The sequence below is a fragment of the Lepisma saccharinum genome, chromosome 5, assembly GCF_977018435.1.
Source record: "Lepisma saccharinum chromosome 5, izLepSacc3.1, whole genome shotgun sequence".
NCBI lineage: Eukaryota > Metazoa > Arthropoda > Insecta > Zygentoma > Lepismatidae > Lepisma > Lepisma saccharinum.
The window spans coordinates 75,236,630-75,259,317 of NC_139233.1; the positions used below are offsets into that span (position 1 = coordinate 75,236,630).

General features: G+C 37.8%; 1 protein-coding gene across 1 annotated transcript in view; it reads left to right on the forward strand.

Annotated features, from left to right (window-relative positions):
• Positions 1-2,297: 2,297 nt before the first annotated feature.
• mus201 (rad2 superfamily protein mus201) overlaps positions 2,298-22,688 on the forward strand; it is a 51,494-nt gene continuing 31,103 nt past the window's right edge. The window contains exons 1-3 of the mRNA XM_083122683.1: positions 2,298-2,483; positions 7,337-7,447; positions 16,972-17,147. Coding sequence (XP_082978809.1) covers positions 7,360-7,447; positions 16,972-17,147 — 264 coding nt within the window. The 5' untranslated portion in view covers positions 2,298-2,483; positions 7,337-7,359. The remainder of the gene's footprint in view (positions 2,484-7,336; positions 7,448-16,971; positions 17,148-22,688) is intronic.

The window sequence follows — 22,688 nt, forward strand, 5'->3', positions numbered from 1 at the left end:
AAATAATGGCAACTTCTGTAACTGTAACATGAAAATGCACTTTTCTCCTCCTGTGACATGAGAACAATGCCTCAGAAATGTATACCAGCTGTCACATATTTCAGGATGTGTGAAATAGGAGTAGATATAAACCACTAAAAAGAAACTTATTTTCTCTGCAAAGATTTGTTTTACTCCTTCCTGTGTATTTAATAGTTACGTTTCATAACATTCTTATTTGTCCTTCTTCTGCGACGCCAAGGGTCCCGGGTTCGAATCCTGGTCGGGCTTGGTTGTTTGTGAATGTCCATTCATCAATTTCATCATTTCATCACTCATCCCCATCTTCGCAAATCAGCCAAGAGGCACAAAACGCGAAGTAAAATAAACTAAATCAATCAATCAATCAATCAATTATTTGTCCTTCTTGGAATTCATCTGTTGCATGGGGCGTAAGCGGTGACCCTTCCACGTCGTACATTCAATTTCCAAACTCACTTCTACGTAGTACAACCTGGACTGTATTTTGCAGGCTAACGAGGCTCTGGTGTCGGGACCTACGGCCAGTATAATCTTCGTAGTGTGTGTGTTGTCCTGTGTTTCGCCCTTGTTTGTGCTGAGTGCCCTTCTACAGCCTAACAATTTAGTTATACGGTATTACAGCTGTATTATTACTTGTTAGTTATGTTGGACCCCGTATCATGTGACGGGTGAAAAATAGACTAAATAATGACTCCGTTGTAACTGCTGACGCTTGTAACTCCCTCCCCTCTGTATGTGGGTGTGTCTTTCCTTTGTGGATAAGAGTATGAAAAAAAAATATGCAGTCGCCAGCAAAGATAAGTATACATTGATTCCCTTTAACGCCCTGTTGTTTTTCATAAGATGGTACTTTAGTGATAAGGAAAATGTCGTCCTGCGTAGGTAAAGAAGAGATAAGTATCATCGAGACTTGTTAAGACGAGGTCAAGAACTTAACCGGGGAATGTAAAATCGATATCGAAACTTAAATATTCGAGAGTCTTAATTTTAAATTATTTTCCTTATTTTGTGTGTCGTTTCTGCCATTTTTGGCTAATTGCTACGACGAAGGTGAATGATGATTACTGAGAATGATGAAGAGACTCTCATAAGGCATGCAATAACGATGCCAAGTAAGTTTTCGAACCCAGACCTTCAGTGGTATGTCGACGTTTTCGGCGAAATCGAAGTTGCTTTACTGTGCGACGTAATATTTGAATATAACAAAGAATCCATGCTCTTTAATGTACAAACTTATGTTTTCAGTTTGTTTTCATGGAGGTTTTCTTGTTTTAAATTTTTCTATTTCGAGATCTTTTCTTATCAAAGAAATTGTCAAAGTTTGTTGCGAGTCCGGATGTACAGTTTAAAGCGATATCCGAACCAATGTGTGGCCTCCCCGTTGGCGCAGTGGTAGCGTCGTCGCCTTGCTAACAAAGGCCCCCGGGATCGATACCCGGTGGATGCACATAATGGTTCGGATCCCACTTTAAACTGTAGGTCCACTCCCGATTACCCCTACTGTGCATAAAGTGGACTTTAAGCACCAACTCAATCAATCAACCAATCCCTAGATCGAAATACCTTTCGCATTTTCCTTTCTTTCTGATGAACGACATAATTCTAACTATGCGCGTGTCGAGACTTTCTTTTCCCCCCAGAGGGGGATACGTAAATCAAAACTCATTTCCAGGGGGACAAGGAATATGTACTCGTACTTGTGGCGATGCTTTATTTTAGATTATTTAGGATGGGAATAAATAACATTTATATTTATTTTACTTTCCAAGGTAAAAAGCACAGTGAACCAAATGGACAGCACTATCTTCTTCCAAGGTGGGGGGGGGGGGGACAAGCGCCCGTCTTGCCCCTTGCTGGTTCTAGCTACTTCCGCTTTTTTTCTCTGACGAGGAAATTTCCTTTGAAGACCAAATTAGTGGAAACCTGTCCTATTTCCCTGGGTGCCATAAAGCAGAGAAGGGAGGGGGTTGTTTCGGGTCTCACGTGACTTGCTGTGATAGACTCACGCTGGAATTTTGTTTTGTATCGCAGGCGCGGAGTGTGAACAAAGGGACCAACTGTTTCCCCCCCGAGCGCTCGAGGCGTCTTTCAGTCTTTCCTATGCGAGCGCGGAGCGGTTTCTGTATTCGTTCGCGACTGAGCCGCTTCGAAGCCGATCAGTGAACCGGATCAGTCGTTCGTTGGAAAGATTCGTTCAAAAAGATTCGTTCGTTCGCGAACGACTCATCTCTACTGTACTCTCTCTTTCATCATCAAACGGGAGAGGCACAGATACAGCGCTGTAGCACAGATTAATAAAATAAGAAGAGGGAATAAAAGAAGTAAAAGTGAACAGTCGTCAGTCAAGTTTGCACTTGTTTAAATTGTGACTATAAAACATTACAGTTGTGCTTAGAGATGGAAAATCCATATCTCCGCGAGAGGAACCAATTCATTAATTGCAATTTTTGAAGACAACAACGGTAATAAGAATTGGGTATTGTATTGATGACTAGTCTGCTAAATTCTATGTGCAAGGCTGTGCAAGGACTCTTGTCATTGTTCACAATTTTGTTTCTCAAGAAATTTTAACTTGACGGTCTTTGCAGTGCCCCAATACCGTGATGTAATGGGCGATCTTTCCAGTAGGTACTTGACAGTCCGTCATCCACATAGTTGGAAACTACGTTCTTGCAAGCTAATCAGGCTACATTTAGTGATTTGTTTGAATGCCCTGGCAATGTTGTGAAATTGAAATCTTTGCTTTTTATTGCAACAAATTGTATGTTTAGAAGATTGTCAATTAGTGAGACTTAGAATAATTCTGCCACATCGTCCGATTGCTGAATGATGTTGATAGGCCAATCAATTATTTTTGGTGTTCTTTACATTCATACTTTTGTAGTGGGTTTGTCCAGTTAAGCATGGCTGGCTAACATTTCCATAGGCCCAAGTTCCAATTGTTTAATTCCAAATATTTCATGGTGTCAAGGTATTTCTTACGGTAAATATGAGATAAGGCCCGGACATCTTTCACTCATTTATTTCCTTAATTTTACCACTGGTACTTACCTATTTTGCCTTGCGGAACATTCTTTAAGGTGAAGTTATGCCTTTTTACATAAAATACTGTCAACTTTTCATATTACGATTGATTATTTGTCTTACTTGTTCCGCTTCTGTAATAGACAATATGGCGTGCACTCGTAATGGATCATCGCGCGTCATGACGCGCCAGCTTGTGTTTTGTCGATTTTCAGTGCGCAAGCAGTGTTTCAAACCTTCATGACGGAAAATTACGTACTATTTCGATTTTTTTTTTCATGTTTACCTCCACAAACCATGCACGTTAGCCCCAAAAACCATCCACGGGTAGCCCCACAAACCATTGACGTTAGCCCCAAAATCCATCCATGGGTAGCCCACAAACCATTGACGTTAGCCCCAAAAACCATCCACGGATAGCCCCACAAACCATTCACACAAGGTTAGGTTAGGCCTGTTAGGTTAGGTTCCATTATCACTTATTTCACCCCTAAATTCATCGAAAAAAGAAATTAGATAAAATAGAAATTTTCGTAAAAAGAAGGCACGTTTGGAAACACTGCAGAGATCGCGTGACTTTCAATGCTCTCGCCATCTGCATGCACACAATGGAAACAAGGGCATAATGTGGCAGGCAATGCCAATATTTTACGTAAAAAGTGATTAATTCTTGTTCGGCAGCATTAAACTACGAAGTTTTTACTTTCCGTGAAAGAAAATACCTCCAAGAACGTCCAGAATGCTAAAGAAACTCATTTCAGTAAGTACTTTCTCCTGTAAATTTGAAGAAATCCATCCGGGCGATATCGCATATTTACCTTTCTTACATGATTCGATTTCTAATCATGTCTCTCAATAGGCTACATAGTTCGGAACGAGTTTACAATACCGCACCACTCTCCAATTTGTATGAAATTTTGCCTACTCGCTAACTGTGAACTCCTAATCACGAATCTGCATGTAATAATTGGTGGTCAAGTATGGAAATCGAGAAAAAAACGAAATAAACTATGTTTTCTTAATGTAATGTAACCCTACCATAAGAACAATAGCTCCATGGAAGACGCCATTTTCCCAACGAAGAAATCAACAGGCAAGGCAAGGTATAGTTCTCTTAGCTAAAATATTAATTTTTCTTTGTATTTATGCTAGTGAAACCTAACCTAACAGGCCTAACCTAACCTCCTAGGCATTCCTCGTCTGACGTCAGCAAAATTGTTGTGCGTAAAGGAAGACCATTAACGAATTGCGAAAGAAAGATGGTTCCGAATTGCTGTGTATGGACAATCACCCTGGTAAATCGCAAGGTTATTTTACAAGTTCTACACGTAAATGTGCAATTTTAACAAGTGACCGCCAAATATGAACTACAGATACGTCAACAGGACACCGAAATTAGTAAGTAGGCGAAAATTATATAGAAATTGGAGAGTGGTCCGGTATTGTAAACTCATGCCCATAGTTCAGTGTGTTAATACTTACTGCATGGGTAAATTTCTTATATCCGGAAAATGGCTAGTTCATTTAATTTGAATATTCGTACTTACGTATTCTGGTACCTGTTAGATATAGTGAAAATACATTTAACTTGTTTATTTCCGAATTATTTACATTTGTACTTACCTTATATGCATAGCTGAACCTTTTTCGGTACTATTATAGTATAAGGGAAACACTTATAAATCATATTTTTTACATTGCTAACGTACTATTTTGGAATGCGGAACATTTCCTAAGGTGAAATAATGCATTTCTAACTAAGATAATGTCTATTTCTTACATTTACGAGTGCTTACTGTTACTTGTTATTTTGATTCTGTAACACATTATGGCGGGCGATGGCGTACTGGTTCAGGGTGCATTGTGCTGGTGTTTTGTCGATTTATGCAGTGCTGCAACCTCGTTCACTGGAAAATACGTACTTTCGTGCCCAGATTTGAAATTATGCTAATACGTCGCAAACCATTGGCATTAGCCCCAAAAACCATTGACGTTAGCCCCAAAAACCATTTTCCGTAAAGTTAGGTTAGGCAAGCATAGTTAAAAAAAAAATAAATAAATAAATAAATAATAATACTTGACATGTCATGTTCTAGTGAAAACACGGCGAGGCTGAAACACTGACTATGGGGTTGCATCATCTTAACACACGGAACATTGTACTCTCGTGCAGAAAGCAAATGGCGGCAGCTCAAACAGCGTGTCAGACAGAGATTTTCGCAGAAAAGGACATGTTTTCGCATTAAAGTGGATCAAAACTAGATTCATGAACTTCCACAACGCTACAGAAAATGATTTCGGTAAGTACATTCTCCTATAAATTTGAAGAAATCAGTCTCCCTTATACTATAATGTTACCGTCGTTGCTATATGGCGGGCAAATGTTGACTCATGTTGTCTATTTTTAGCTGATATGCAGTGTTTGCAAACTTATGAACCGAAAAATGCCGTACAAACTATTTACAAAAGGTTTTTAAGTGAAAATTGATCCACAAACCATTCATGGAAGGTTAGGTTAGGCAAACATAAAAAATTAAATTGGAAAAAAAAATGCTCACATGTCATCTGCTAAAACTACCGCGTAGTTGCTACACTGACTGGGGGTTACATATTCGAACGCACGGAACATTTGATTCACGTAGTCGACTGTAATGGTGGCACATGCTATCGTGCAACGGAGATACATTAATGTCGAAAATGACATTATTTATCGGCCGAATAAGTTCCACGAATGCAAAGAACACTTTTCCCAGCTTCCAAAAGTCCACAGGAACTCAATTCCGTAAGTACTTTCCCATCATTTCTCCTGTAAATTTGAAGAAATGTGTATTCTGTATTGAGAAACATTGTTGAAGGTGGCATTTCGCTTATTTCATGGAAATATGCTTTATTTGCAACATAAGAAGTAAGTTTTCTTCGTTTCTTTTTGCCTTCTGTAACATGCAAAATGGCCACAGTTTCACTACCGTACTCGGCATGCAGTTGCACCCCACTCCACCCAAAAATACCTACGTAGCCCCACGAACCATTGATCCATAGCCCCACGAACCATTTCCGGTAAGGTAAGGTGGGGTCATATTTAGGTTAGAATAGTTAAAAATTGGTTTAGAAAATTAAATGCGTAACCCTACACACCATTCTCGCATAGCCCCACGAACCATTTGTGGAAATGTACCTTCTTCAGTTACAAAAACACGTGTTTGGAAACACTGACCGGCATTGACTGTGATTACGTCATCACACACAGGCAACATCTGGCTGGAAGGAAATGGATGCAATAGCTTTCGTGCATCGGTCACACATTTATATCGAAGAATAGATGATTTACCGGCAAAATTCAATGAATGATGCGAGAAAACACTTCCTGGAACTTCCACAACTATAAAGAAACAGCATTCGGTAAGTAATTTCTCCTGTAAATCTGAAGAAATCTGTTTTCCGGATATAAGAAATTTACCACGGATGGCTGCTGCCACCTACTTCATGTGCATGGCATGCAGAGGGTTATTATGTTCCTTAGGTTAGGGTAGCAAGGTCAAGTTTAGGGCTCTTAGCATTAAAATAATGCCCCTGAATGCTTTAAACACCTCATCTTGAACACAAAACTCCCTTCAAGCTGTGCATGCAAATCTGTAAAAACTCAAGTCCGAGTCGACGGGAAACCAAGATCACCTGCTCATGCAAGCTATATTTCAAATCATAATTTTCTGATAATACTTAGTGAAGCTTTTGATTGTGCTTATTACTTTGTCTAAGCTTTGTACTTACTCCCATGATCATTTCCAGTACTCTATAACACTTTCTAATACATCTATAAAACTTACTGATGAATCTTGGTCTAACTATTGCATGTCCATCCACCCTCTGGTATCATCTGACACACATTATCCTCGATATTTTTTATTTTCAGAGGGGCACACAGAAAATTGTGCTACGCCCTTGAGCTTCTACTACTTACAAACACGGAAATTGTCTTTTGAAAGCTTTAAATATTAATAAACTCCCAATTCCTAACTTAAAAACTCTTTCCTTCTCTTTCTCTAGAGCTTATCGAAATCATCCAGCTTCCAGAAGTCGCACGTTTAGTCGACTGTAATATGTACTGTTGATCTCGTATAAGATAATGAAGTCTCTGCTTTTCATATTTTGAGAAATGAGAGACATGGTAGTAATAATGTCTCTCCATTCTTGAGATAAACAGTTCTATTTGAAGTAAATCTTAATGATTTGTGTGCTTATAATATAGGTTTTTAGTTGCATTTAAAATTTTATTTTTATTTATTTATTGCAGGTATAGAACAAAATTGATCCATAATGGGAGTTCATGGCTTATGGAAACTGTTGGATCCTGCTGGGAAACCAGTTTCTCTGGAATCCCTACAAAATAAGGTGTTAGCTGTTGGTATCCTTTAAACTATTACAATGTACTAATTTTTGGACCAACGTTAATAGAAAACTTTATAAATACAGCGTGTTTCAAAATAATTTTAATGATAAAAACATGTTCCATAACCCGTGGAATACAGTCTAACACATCTTTAAGTTTTCTTCTTCTTCTTTTTTTTATGGTCCCAGTAGTTATAAATTTTGTCGCTAGCTGTCAGGCTGATCAGTTGAAAAATGGCTGTCAGTGCACAGTGATCCAGGATGTCAAAAAAAGTGCAAAAATAGAAATTTTTACTTTTCAGTAAGGGCATAAAACATGTACACTTCTCTAAACAACTACATGGAGCATGAAACTACCAGAGAAATTTCTCTCTAAATTGGTTATTTGTTCTTGTTTTTGGACCTCAAAATGGTGATTTGTGAAAATGGAATTTTCGGACTATATTTTGTACTTATTTTTAAAGCTTGTAGCAATATTTTTTTTCGCTGGACAACAAAATTGTGTTAGGTAGACTCTCAACTTCTCAGTAATGCACAGAAGAAGAACCCATATTTGAATTAAAATAAAATATAATGTTTTGATTTTTGACTTGAAATTACAAAAGTTATTTTGAGTTAACATAGCTTTCGCCGCTATTTCCCATGACAAATTCTAAAGCTAAGGACACTTTAAAGCATTGTGAAAATGGTATGGAAGAACTGTTTTGCTACTTTTGACAGATTTAGCTTATATGTGAACATGTGCTCCCCACTGCTAATGGGTCACTGAACTAAATGTGATCACATGTGCGCACGCTGTGGATAGGTCGTCTCCGATTTCGCTATCAGCTGATGCTGATGCAGTAGTGCAGTGTAATGGTGATCTATCCAAATACCACCAACAGCGTAGGCGTGCGCAGACTCTCTGATTAGGGGAGACAAAAGCTTTGATTAAATGTCAGTAGGGAAAGAAAAACCTCATTTTATCAAGCTTATATATATATATATATATATAATGGAGCATAACGAATTAATAAATTGGCTTTGAAATGTGCCACGTGCCTTTTCCTCCAAACAATTGTGTTCATACATTTAAGACAATACAGTTTAACAAGAAGAATCTGAAGTGCTTAGTACTTGTAGCTTCTCTTTCTGGTAATTTACAATGCATTACAGAAAACGAAAATTGCAAACGAATCGAGCAAGAGAATTTTTGGATCCACTGAAAACAACATTGAATTAAAATGACCTAAAAAAATTCATGGGGTGCCCAGGGCCAACTCCCGATGCCCCCACTAGCTACGGATCTGAAGTTGATATGCCTGTAAGAAAAGCAGGTATTGCGAATGATAAGAGCAAGGAAATTTATGGAATGTATTTTTATTTGTACCCCTGCAGGTGCTCTTGGCCATCTGGAAGAAATAATGCAAGAAAGACACGCAAACTAATTTCATCTTAAGAATCCTTTTGTCCTGCTACTCTTAGATTCTACTAGTCTTGCTTTCTTTTACCGCAGTGGTTGCTCCCCCCTCCCCCTTTGCCCTTTTAGAATTGATTTTCGTCCAAGGTTGGGGAAGGGCAATGCCCATTGCCCTTTGTGGTTACACCACTATACCCCCCATCCCCATAGTTGCTTTGAACTTTAATCGGCTTGAAAATACTTAATTGTTTAATAACAAAATAAGATTCCACTCCACTAAATTTCTAGGTGGAAACATAATGTAGGAGGGACATGGATGTCTGGATGGGAGGGCAAGGATGGCCACACCTCCCCTTTAGAAATCGAATGTCAACCTAAAAGTATATATTTCACACGTATAATTTGATTTATATTAATGCAATATTTTCAAATTCAAATGGTGTTTTTTGAGGGGGCAACACTATTATCAAGGTAATATGCCCTATGGAAAAATACCCTGCTTGTGCCTGCGAGAAAAAATTGTGGACGTCCATGATTAGCAGGGGCTATTGCCCCCCATGTGCATGCCTATGCCCAAGAGACCGTAACACTCGCCAAAATTTTCATCAACACACCTCTAAAATTTCTACCAAAGATTCGCACTGTGTAAATATTACTTTGTTAGTCAGAATTATAATTACTTTAAAGCATTTGATTAACAATGCCTTTATTGGTTATACTAATTGTACTAATTTTGAACATCTTTATTGTATTTCACAGTTGATAATAATGAGGAAAAAATAACATGTTAAAATTGAATGTTGGAGTGCACCTGTGAGTGAAATTTACAGAGGCAGTGTTTCTACCAGGGTTGGCATTTTGTTTTGGGTCTTTTCAGACATAAAAGAAACTGGCAAAATGGTTTATTCAGGTTATGCTTATAAATATGTATATTTTAAAAATGAAATATTTTTTTCCCTGGTAGTAATTTATTGGAACATACAATTTGTGTTGTTTTAGTTCACTGAATCAAAAACTATTTTAATATTTTCTGTTAACATAGTTAGGAATTGACAATCAAGGTCTCAGTTAACATAGTTAGGAATTGACAATCAAGGTCTCAAACCTTTGAAATGATTAAACTAAAAACATACACAACAGACCATTGAGGCACCAGGCCTACCTGATCCTACTCTGAGGTGGGAGATCATCCAACCCGTTACAGGGTGACGTGTGGTGATGCCACGTCACTGAGAGGGTGACAACAGTCCGGCTTAGGCCAGGGCAAAACATGAGATTCTCATGGCAACTGAAACTCATTGATAACTTATTTGAGAAGGAGAAAAGGAAAACAAAGGAAACAACTTGTTTAACCTATTACAGAAGGTACAATGCACCGTATATTCTTAATTTTCATATTACATTAAATTTATATACAGGATTGTATTTTAAGCTGTCTCTTTGTTTCTTGGTCACATATATCTCTATTAAACATATTTCATGTACTGGAAGGCTTCTTCTTCCTCTTTATGGATACGTGATGGGCTTCTTCTTCTATCGTTGATTGGTTAATGGACTTCTTCTATGTACGAATGAGCTTCTATTAGACATCTTTTTCTATAGGCTAATGTGTCTATTGGTTAATGGGCTTCTTCTTCTATCAGTTAATAGACTTCTTCTATTAATTGGTTAATGGGCTTCTTCTTCTAGCAATTAGTTAATAACTTCTTCTATCAATTGGTTAATATACTTCTTCTAACAATTAATATGCTGATTCATCTATTGGTTTATAGGCTTCTTCTTCTATCAATTGGTTAATAGGCTTCTTCTATCATTTGGTTAATATGCTTCTTCTTCTATCAATTGTTTAATAGACTTCTTCTTTTACTAATCAATATACTTATTCTTCTATTCATTAATAGAATTATTCTTCTACTAATCAATATACTTATTCTTCTATAAACTTCTCCTTCTATTATTTAGTACACTTCTTCTTCTATCGACGAAATCATATGCCTTTCATATATTTATTCTTCTAGTGAATATATCTCTTATTTACAAAAAGCACCTATATCAAAATTCCTTCATCCATTAAACATTGGATTGGTTCCTGTACCTTATCTGCTATATCTCCCTTCTTTTTGGGCTTTGTCAAAGATACAACAATAATTCAAATCAATATCTTTCTGTACGATGGCTAAATACAAGCAGAGAAAAGGGGTTAATCGAGGGGCGCCGCAACGGAAGTGCTTGGGGGCTGCCACTGAGTTGGCGCTGCACCGGGGAAAGCAATCAAAAAAGGTCTAGTGGGAAAACTCCTTCCCACTAAGATGGTACAGATATAATCATTACATACAATCACATATGCCGCACGTGTCAAACATTTCTTTATCTCGCCTTCATCCATCTCCATTGTTTATCTCAGTTCATAAATTTATGTAAGCACAATTAATTTCATTTCTCCCAAACACTTTCGTTCGATTCACGTGCACATTGTTACTATAATCTGTGATCCTAATATTTCTTCCGCATGCTGCCATCTATGATTCCTTATTTCAGTCATTGGTTTATTTGTGCGGGTACGTAACAGTCAGCATGACGAACCCCCAGTCATTGTTGTAGGTTTTTATGACTGGCTTATGCTACTCATTTGTAGTTCACCAATGTAATCATGACTGTGAGTGTTCACAAGTCTCATGCACATGAGAAAAGCTGTAACGTTCCCCCAGGAGACTCAAACCTGTATGCATCCCGTAACCAGAGCCAAAAGCATGATCCCTTTGCCCACACAGCCACAGTGCGGGACAAATGATTAAATTAACTGAAATACTATGTTCTAAAATTTTTGACCAACAGCTTGATTCTACTCTTTCTGGATGGCGTAACAGTTAATAGATCTGAGATTAGTTTCCATGGTTGCATTTCAATACTGTACTAATACTTGAGAGCTGCGGTGGTCTAGTCTACCTCTGTGCCGGAGTGGTTAGCACAGAACGTTGCAATGCCAGGACTCCCGGGTTCAAATCCTGGTTCGGACATGGATGTTTGTGTTTGTCCCACTGAGAATATAGAGAAAATTGATGTGTGTGAAAACTGAGAAAATAGAAAATGGGGGATACTATTGCTTAGGGGTTTTACTTTTATTAAAAATGTAAAAGAAAAGTCAGCAGGCTCTCTGACTGCCATGCGGGAGACCTGGGTTCGATTCTCATGGTGGCTGATCTAAACTTGGAATTTTTCCAGTCTTGTCCCCGCATAAAGCAGCTCTGGGACTCACGTAGCGTCAAATCCATGGGTCACAGGGGGTAAAGGCAGTCAGAACATGGTGCTGATCACATCACCTCCAAAATGGCTGAGATTGAGCATATGTGGGACCCTGCCCACATATCCCTTGAATGTGCCTTCATGGCACGATGCTATATGCACAGGGAACTTTACCTACTATACAAGACACTATAGCAGCACACACACACTTTTAAATCTGCTTCAATACATTAGAAGAACTGAAGGAGAATATCAGGAGAGAAACTGAAGCATTTTCAGAAGCTGAAGGGTTGCGTATAAATGGAAATTTCCTAAAAACATGCCAAAAACTTGTGGATGCACGAGGACAACATTTCCAACATCTCCTGTGACAGTTAACGTGCTCATTTTGAATGCAATTGTAACTGTAATTCTGAGAACTTGAAGTCATTTTGAGTCTAATGGTTATCATAGCGGAGATAATCAGACACGATATGCCAGGAGTTGCTGTCTGCTCAGTCGCCAAGCGGGCTGCTATGAGGCACACAAGGGGCAGAAAAAGGGAATGATTTTATTGTGCATTTGCATTTGTTGAAAGCATTTCAAGATGATGGATTAAAAATTGATTTTTCATATTCTTAATCGGTTCATTACCATTAAATTTGGTGGCAAACTGGGGAATTGGCACATGCAATAAAAATGTGAGAAAAACATTGCAGAAATGCGAGATTGTTAAAGAAAGTTAAATTTAAACATGGCTGCAAATCTGAAATCTAGAAAGTACAACAATGGAACAAAAGCTCGCATTATTGGTAAGAAAGGGCAGATGAAAAGCCTTCTTGTGATCAAATTGTGATAAAAATATTGCAGAATAGTGACTTTTACAAAGAAAATTAAATTTAGAAAAGGCTAGATATTCTTTTTCAAAACGATTTCAACATTGGAAGAAAGGTTCCATTGTTCCTCGTAAATGGAACCATTCTTCGTCAGGGAAGAATATTAAACGTGGATCAATTACCCCATTAACATTCTGCAATATTCAGTTACAGAAATTTAACCAACTCTCGTTCTCAATTTGTTCACAAGGTTTCACATGGACTGTTTGTTGACACTTGTAACATGTAACCACTTTAAGAATACAACTGAACTGAAATAAAATGGGATTAACAACTTCACAAGTTATGTGCAAAGCCATGTGTTTCAGTTATCGCTCTGGTGCCACAAACTGTTAGGAAACTAAAGCGTCCTTTTAGTGTATCTTGTTACCAAAGCTCTGTGAAATTTTGTGAAAACATGCCAAAAATGTGTGGGTACACAAGGACAACATTTCCAACATCCCTTGTGACAATTAACGTGCTAATTTTGAATGTTGTAACTGTAATTCTGACGTGAGAACTTGAAGTCATTTCAAAGCCAGCGGTTTCCATAGCCGAGATAACAGACATGATATGATGGGAGTTGCCGGCTGCCAAGCAGTCTGCCATCAGGCACACAAGGGACAGAGAAACACAATGTAGTTGCAACATGAATTTCAGCTTAAATGCTCTAAATTTGCTGCAGTCATCATGGTTTCAAAATTGGTAACTTACCACACACTATATTACCGAGTTTTTATTAACAACTTCAAGCTCAAGTCATGTCCTAACATAGCTGAGACTTGGTTTTCTTAATCTACGAAAATGTAACCTCAAATATTAGCATAACTTACAGTTCTCGCAAGGCATGTTGAACCAGTCTGTCGTCCACCATCTTTAAACATGGTGACAATCTTGTCTCAAATACAATCTCACACCAATCCTTTAAGTTATCTTGTAACTGTAAAAATTGCAACTCAGAAGCTTTACATTAATGGTGAAATGCATGTTTGCGATTTTACCACCTAAACTATGAATATAATTTAAAAAAATTTGAAAGCAGGTGAAAGCAATTGCAGATTCGGAATCTGCGCATCGAGATCTTTCAGAAAAATGTAAAAACTTCCAAAAATCCGAATAATCACTCGTTTTGCAGGTTACGGCAAAATTGCTAACTGACAAATTATCTACAGTGACTGAGTTTAGTTCCTTATACTCCGAAAATGCAGTTCTAGACAGTTGTGGGGGGAAAAGAGAGAATGGTATAGAGTGTACAACATGTAGAAAATCAGTTTTTCATTCACCTTCTTGAGTAATACCATTGCAGTCTGTCAAGTTTTCTAGTTGCAGAAACATGTTATCAAGGTCACTAAATAGATGACTTGTCCTTCTTTGCCCATTCACCCTACCCATGCTGCTCCTAAATTGTGCATTATGTTTCGATAATTTTATTGTCAATTTACAGTGCAAGTAATGTCATGCAGAAAGCTCGAAATTGTAGTCTACGAAAAGGTTTGAAAATGGTCAAAATATGAAAGTGTATGCATTGTAGTAGATTATGAGAGTGCTCGACTTACACAAATAATATTTACTCTACAAGGGCAAGCAACCCATTACATTCAATCAATGCACTGAACTGGAGGAAGGGGACACTGTCTCACTGCATGGTATTGGAGAGAAATCAGAACATGAAAAACATTTGCACACATATTAAATTTTGCGAAATGAAATGAATCATTTGAAAAGTGTTTGATTTAATTATACCACAATTAACTTTATTCTATTTTCATGACATTTCAATAAAATGTACTCAATTCTTCTTTGTAATGTTTTATACATGCAAAAAATTATTGTAATAGTTGATCGTCACAGGTGAAACTATATGACTTGCCCACATACAGAAGTGACTGATATCTAAAGCTCCAATCGATGCAAACATTTTATCTTAAAATTTCAGACCCTTTTGATTTTTTGCTTCTTGGATATATGTTAGTATTTTTTCTGTTAAAAGTCCATTTCTAGCATGATTTGAGAAAAATATCCTGAAAAAACCCACTGTGACTTGTACCACATTAATTATTTTGAGTATTATAAGCTTGGCTAAGCATTTATTTTACAAGTTTTCTCAAACTGTTGAGAATTCTAGAACCTCACAATTATTTAAAGCAATAATGTACACAATTTTCTGAAGAAAAAAACACTTTTTGGCTAGATTTTTTGGTGGGTTTTTCTGAGAAATCCTGCATGGGGAAAACTGGGCTGGTCCCAACCGAGCCAACACTGGTTTCTACAGCACTGTGGGGGGAACTAAGGAAGCACCTCAACTGATTCAAGGTCATGACATTCGGGGGTGTTCTGCAGCAAAGTATTTTAAAGATTTGAAAATTATCGCAGAATAGAAGGTAGATTTCTTAAAAATATATCAGTTGGCTTTAAAAAAAATAGATGTTTATAGTTAATTTTTCTTCTACTCTGTGCACACTCAAAAACAGAATGTCAGTTTTGAAGAAAGTAGCGAGAGAAAGAAAAACCAATAAGCTAGATAAGTTTGCTGGGAAAATACCTCCAAAGAACTCACATTCACAACCAAAGTGTATTTAAAGGAGGAAGAATAATGAAAGACTTTGGAGCTAGTGGATAAATATTATTTAATGCCTTAAAATACATTAATTTTTCTTGAAAGTGATTTCCAGGCATTAAACAGTGATTGTGCATAAATTCATTTTAACAATGCTTTTCACAATTATTATTATTATTTAATTTATTTCTGGGAATGTATTTCAGTCTTCTAAGTGTATTGTGTAGTATAAATGTGGTCCCAAGTGTATATTGAAATAGGTCAAAATTATATTTTTTTGTATAAAAATCTAAGTAATCAATCCTATGTCAATTCTTTGGCTCTAAAGTGTCGATTTTTCCTTGAAAATGCTAATCTTTCACATTGGGGGTCAAATAGCATGCTCCAGATTTTTGCACCATTCTGGATCACTGTGCCATGGAGGAGAGTAGGTTGGGTGTGAGTGTGCAACATCAGTTTCGTGCATGATTTCATAGAGATCCACCAGCAATAACCATTTGCACTTAAACTTGGACAGTTACATTACATATGTGTGAAATTGTATCTTTTTTTGAAAATTTATGAACAAAATATAATGAATTGAAATTGTTCACATTATTTTGGAACATGGTATATTAGCCTTAATTAGTGGTCACAAATTTTACAAGTAAGCAAATTCCTATCCTTATAACCACAATGAAAAGTTGTTTTCATGTTGTTTTGAACTTTTGCAATACGATTGAGTGTTTCTTTCATATATTTTTAAATTATTGAACGATGTGAAAATTGTAATAAGTATAGCCAAGATGTTTATGCAATAACATATTTTTTCCTTTGTATGTAGACAAGCAAAAATAACGAGTGTTGGCAAATTCCAATGTTAGGAATGCTAAATGAGAATTTCATGTTACACATTTTGAGGCATGTTTCATATTTTTCACGTGGAGTAAATATTTTTACATAAAATATGCTATTGTGCCATTTCTTTGGTTTTCTTGAGTACTGTTGATATATTTGTGGGGCAGACTTTCAGCGTGTGTGTTAAAACTACTTCAAAACACAATTCTCCAAAATTCAGTAATTTTTATCTGATGGTGGCAGGTGCATCACTTACTTTTGCATAATCTTGTGACAAGTGCTGAAAATAAGATTGCAACAATCAAATCTCTGAGTGTATTACTTTGTTTTTCATTACTGCCATATTTCTCAAATAATCCCCACTGATTCTACAAAGAGTGCTTATCAGCACTCATTATTTCATAATAATTTCTTAAAAATTAATTTAGACTAATTTGCACAGGACTGAAGAAAATAACCGAAGAATACAAAAAATATTATTTTAATTCATGTGCATGTCATGTTTCACATGTTTGGTTACATAATAATAATAAGTCAATCCTTTGTGTGAAATTGGCCATTTTCATGTATTAAAATCGGAAAACTGGATCAAGACACAAAAAGAGCATGAAAATAGAAGATCAGAAAGGGCTATCCTTAACGAGTACAAGATGTTTCCATCTGGCTGAACCAGTCTGTGAAAGGTTTCAGGGATACCCATGGAAACCCTCTTCCCAATGCCCATCTGCTGGGTCTTTTCCATCGTGTTTGCAAGTTATTGTTTTATGGAATAAGACCAATTTTTGTATTTGATGGTGGAGTACCTTACTTGAAGAAGCAGACATTGGTAAGTAACAAATATCTTTAATTCTTATAATGAATTACTGAAGTAGTGTCACATGTGAGAAAAAACTGTGCATGTTGTGGGTTGGTGAGAAAGTAAAAGGAAAATTAAATAGGTTATTCAACATGTTGCCAGAAGTGTATCTTCAAAGGTGTCAAAGGGTACTTCACCGTTGGCTAAATGAAAAGTCCTTTTTACAAATTAGACTAATTTGAAATCCATCAAAAAAGTAATTTCCAATGCTATAATTTATAATTTTTCTCCTTGCCTGTTTTGTGTATTTATGTTACTAGTAGAGTTGCAAAAAAGCTGGCTTTTTACCACTTGTTAAGGGGAGGAGGTACAGTTACGCACCAGTTGTGCATTTATTTCAATATTGCCCGAATGGGCAATGCTACTAAAAAGAAAAAATAACCTGTGTGTATCAAGAGTATGTATTTCTCTTCATGTTGCAAGGGAAAGCATTTTTTTATGTTGATTATTAAGCTGGACACAAAATATTTGAAAAATATGATGAATAAGAATTTTCGGAATCCCATGTATTCCTTATGGGGAATCAGCTTCAACATCAAGTTACAGCTAGTCAAATGAAAGTTTCTACTTTTCCGCTGGGGAAATGCATCTTCAAACAGCCCTCTTCCCGTTTATATCATTTTCTATTCCATCGGAAGTTTGATATTCCCAAGAGAACAAATCAAATAATATTCCCATAAGCCCAATGCATTTCTCCTTGCCTTCTATGGCCATCCTGGCAGTGTTGCCAAACCTGATGCGCAGAAACGAGCTAAATTTCACCTTAAATGAAGTTAAAACTGACTTTGAAGGAGCTAGATTTACGAAGTGCTTCGTAGAGTAATGTTAGTTGTCAAAGCTGCATTACTGTTAACTCTAAATTGATGACAATTTTTTCTTAGTTTTCACCATCTAGATACGGCAGCATCACCCATCTCATGGTCGTATGAAATGTAAAATAATGGATTCCCTGATAACAATATTATGCCAATTTCACGTCAACACTGCACTATAAAAAATAAACGTTCCTCCCTTCCCAAGAGAGGAGGTGGTTCATACACTCCAAAGTTTGCAGCGTGAAAGCCCGAAATGGCACAGCACTGATGATGTATCGGGATGATCCTTGTCTATATATGCACAGTTATATCGCTTGGTGCGGAAGGAAATCCAAACTCATCACTACAATTTGCAGAGTAAATGCCGAAACACGCCTTCTGCAGTCATTCTACTCTGAACAATGACTGTGTCGTCTGATCAAGTCTAACTTTGGAAATGGAAGGGGAGATTGGCCTAGACTTGAATTTCCAAGAAACTACAAGGTGCACCTTTTCTCATGGCCGATGATCTTTTTGACAGCAAGGGGTCCTTAAAGAAAGCCTGTGTTCGAAAAGTGCACCAGAGGATTTAAAGTTAAGCTGTCCACTGTGCCCCTCCCCGGTGTACTGATATATGCGAGCGCACTTGTAGGTACAAATCCTGACAGGCTTCAAAGCAAAACTGGAAACTGAAGCAGTGAATTCCTACGGGGATACTTGATTTGCAGAGACCTGACTGCGATGTCACGTGCTTCTTGTGCATGTTCACAAATCTAGTACAAAAATATTTATCCAAATATTCTTCACAACCAAGATAAGTTGAAATATATGTAGTCTCATTTTTTAGGGCATGACTAGGAGGATGGGAGGGGGAGCAAAAAGACAATCTCGCCCCTCCTCTGTGGCTTCTTAACATCAGGCAATACTGATAGCACTTGTGGGTTGAAGCGGAACAACCAAGGGAGGTCATTTAGATTTATTAAAAGTTTACTGTTTGTTATAAACGTCATGTTCAGGGCTGATGGCTTAGTTTTAGACCTCAGAGAGAGGTAACACCATTCATTCTTATGTTGACATTGATTTTGTTTTTTAACCCGTGCCATGTAGGCACATTTAGAGGATGTGGGACAAAAATACTAAAACCACTATGTACCACCACAAGGTATTAAATCCTGGATACCTTGATTGCCAGGCAGGGATGCTACCACTATGCAATTGTAGGGTGTTGTAAATCATGGAAACATCAGAGAAATTGAGTTAAAATAGTGTATATATACAGGGTTAGTCAAAAGTATCAGGACAGGCCAGTAATAACGAGACCCGTGGACGGAGGAAAATCACATGTTGCAAGTGGGTATTGGTGCGGAAACTACATTGAATGGGGGTGTGGATATCATGGCAGTCATCTTGGATTCCGCCATATTGGATATCACACAATATTTTAAAATGGAAAGGGGTAGGTATGAGACATCAAATTAGGCTAGAATCGTTCCACAAACGACAATGCAAACTCATTTTAGACCTATCACCATTCGTGGAAGAGATAGGGTGTCCTACTTTTGACTGCAAAAAATGAGATTTGTCTGAAAGAGGTGCATGGACGGAGGACAATCACATATTGCAAGTAAGTAGTGGTGCGGAAACTGCAATGAATGGGCGTGTGGCCATCATGGCAGCCATCTTGGATTCCGCCATATTGGATATCACACAATATTTTAAAATGGAAAGGGGTATGTATGACACATCAATTTAGGCTAGAATCGTTCCACAAATGACAATCCGAACTCATTTTGGACCTATCGCCATGCTCTTGTTTCGTCCACAATGCGATTCCGTAGATCATTCAGGGAGTGTGGTTTGGTGTGATACACTTTGTCCTTTATGTGCCCCCATAAAGTAATCCAGGGGTGATAGATCGGGAGATAGGTTTTCCTTAGTTCCCCCAGGCAAATGCCAGGATGGTACCTTACTTTGAGGCTGTGACTTCTACTTATCTTCATTTCTTCCTTTCCTGCCTTTATTCCTTTCCCCGGGTTGCTTTGATAGTTTGTTGAAAACAACATAATATCGCAAATTACCGAATTAAAGAATTCCAGTCTAAACAATCCTTCCTTACAACAGAGTAACATACTCTTTTGTAGCTAACAATCCTTTTGACGAATTAAGAGCATCAGGTACATATTTGTTTTACTTTCCCTTCTACGGACAGCAATAACAGTATTCGTCTGGATATCTGTACACATCCCTTGTAGATTGTAGTCAACTTCCTCGAAGGTCAGTTGCATTTGTTATCGTCCTTGCAAACGTTCTGCATGTCGCTCATGTTGGTGAGTGTTGTGCCAAAAGAAGAAGATTTGTGTTTGAGTCAGTGGTCAAAATTGAGCTCCGTGAACGAGAACGTATTACGTTATTAATGATGCGTGGCTATGGAGATCGCAAGCGATCGTATACCGAGGTGCGACAGTAATTTAATGCTACATTCCATGAACGTAACCCAATTTCAAAGTCAACTGTCGAAAAAACCATTCGACGTTTTGCAGCAAGTTGAAGTGTTAAAGACCGTGTGCGATCAGGAAGGCCAAAATCGTGTAGTGACCAGGCAGTTTCTTTGGATGTGTTACAATCTTCTGTGGAAAATCCGCATACATGGACAACCAGCGTTGCCAACATACTGGACATTTCCCAGTGCAACGAATTTAAGTGCGCAGTAAGTTTAAACCCTACAAAGTGAGTTTAGGCACGAACTGACGAAAGATGACTTTGATCACCGTTTTAAATTTTGCGAAGTAATGCGAAATATCGATAACGATAGTATTCACCTCAATGACATTGTATTCTCTGATGAAGTGACATTTATGTTAAACAGACATGTGAACCGACATAACTGCCACTATTGGAGCGATGAAAACCTGCATTGGATGATGGGTCATCATACCCAGTATCCACAGAAACTGAATGGTTGGCTAGAAATGATAAGACGCATCATTCTTGGCCCTTTCTTCATTGACGGCAATCTGACAGGTGAGAAGTATTTGACAATGCTTCGTGAGCAGTTTGTCCCTGCCATCCAAGTGTCGACACGGGACTTTAATCGTGTTTAGTTCCAACAGGACGGAGCGCCACCATACTATGGATGGGGTGTTCGACAATACTTACATGAAACCTTTCCACAACGATGGATTGGAAGACGACGTATGATCAAATTGCCTGCAAGATCTCCCGATCTATCACCCCTGGATTACTTCCTATGGGGGCACATGAAGGACAAAGTGTATCGCACCAAACCACACTCCCTGAATGATCTATGGAATCGCATTGTGGACGAAACAAGAGGACTTTCTCGGGATATGTTACAACGTGCACCTTGCAGTTTTTACGATCGGTTGACATAGTATTGTCAGACAGTCGACAGGAAGCAGTGTGAGCACTTGCTTGATTTCTGTAAGTCAATGTCATGTTTTCTTGTTCATGCTCTCTGTAATTTGCAGTGTACAGTTACCCACAAGAATACAGTAAAATATTATTTCAGACAATCTCATTTTTTGCAGTCTAACGTAGTACACCCTATCTCTTCCACGAATGGCGATAGGTCCAAAATGAGTTCGGATTGTCATTTGTGGAACGATTCTAGCCTAAATTGATGTCATAAATACCCCTTTACATTTTAAAATATTGTGTGATATCCAATATGGCGCAATCCAAGATGACTGCCATGATGGCCACACCCCCATTCAATGCAGTTTCCGCACAAATACCCACTTGCAACATGTGATTTTCCTCTGTCCACAGGTCTCATTATTACTGGCCTGTCCCGATACTTTTGACTGAATCGGAAGTTGGAGATCTGGCAGAGTTTGCCAGGTCTCGATCGTAGAAGAAGTAGTGCGTAAAATGGAAAAAACACTGTTCCATCACCAGGCTCATCGAAACTGTGAGTGAGTGGTCAGGGTAGGGTGTTATGTCAGGATCCATATTGGATTTATTAATATTGTGTCGGAATGTTTGTCTTATTGCTACGACCACAATCAATTAATTCTCGTTATTGCAGTTTAATATACGTGTAGAATTTCAAATAATAATACAAGACAGTATTATAAAGCTATAAAAAAACAACCTGTGATATATAAAATGAAAGACGTGCACTAGTGAAATAAAAACCCGCAATATTAATTTAAGTGCAAAATTCAACTTACTCCAAGACCCGATTACTTGTGCTGTGCTACATTGAAAGCACGCTGTTTGTCCAGTTGCACGTCAATACGTGTCTGTGCGAAAGATTGCAGCTTAACAAAGGAAGTTATGTGACTTTTGGATTTTTCATGTTTGGCACAAGCGTTGCAAAGATTACAGTATCCGCCATGCGTCCATACATTCTTTTCAGCCCCAAAAAGTAAGCACGGTCAACAAGAAAGCAAAGCTTATTATCACTTATACTTCCTGTCAACCATGGTGTTTTGTCATAATTTGCTTGCGAAAATGCCTCACATATTCCCGATTTTTGTCTTTGTGTGTAGAAATAAGTTCAAGCGATGACACTGCCCTACCTGTATTAACAATTTGCAACTTCTGAAAAGATCTTGTTCCAAAAGGTTTCACCAGCAAATCTTGTATCACATCCATTATAACACAGGACTATCACGACAAACACTAACACCTAAATAAATAATAAACACGAAGCACAGCACAAAGCCAACAACTACACGCATTCAGTTTCACA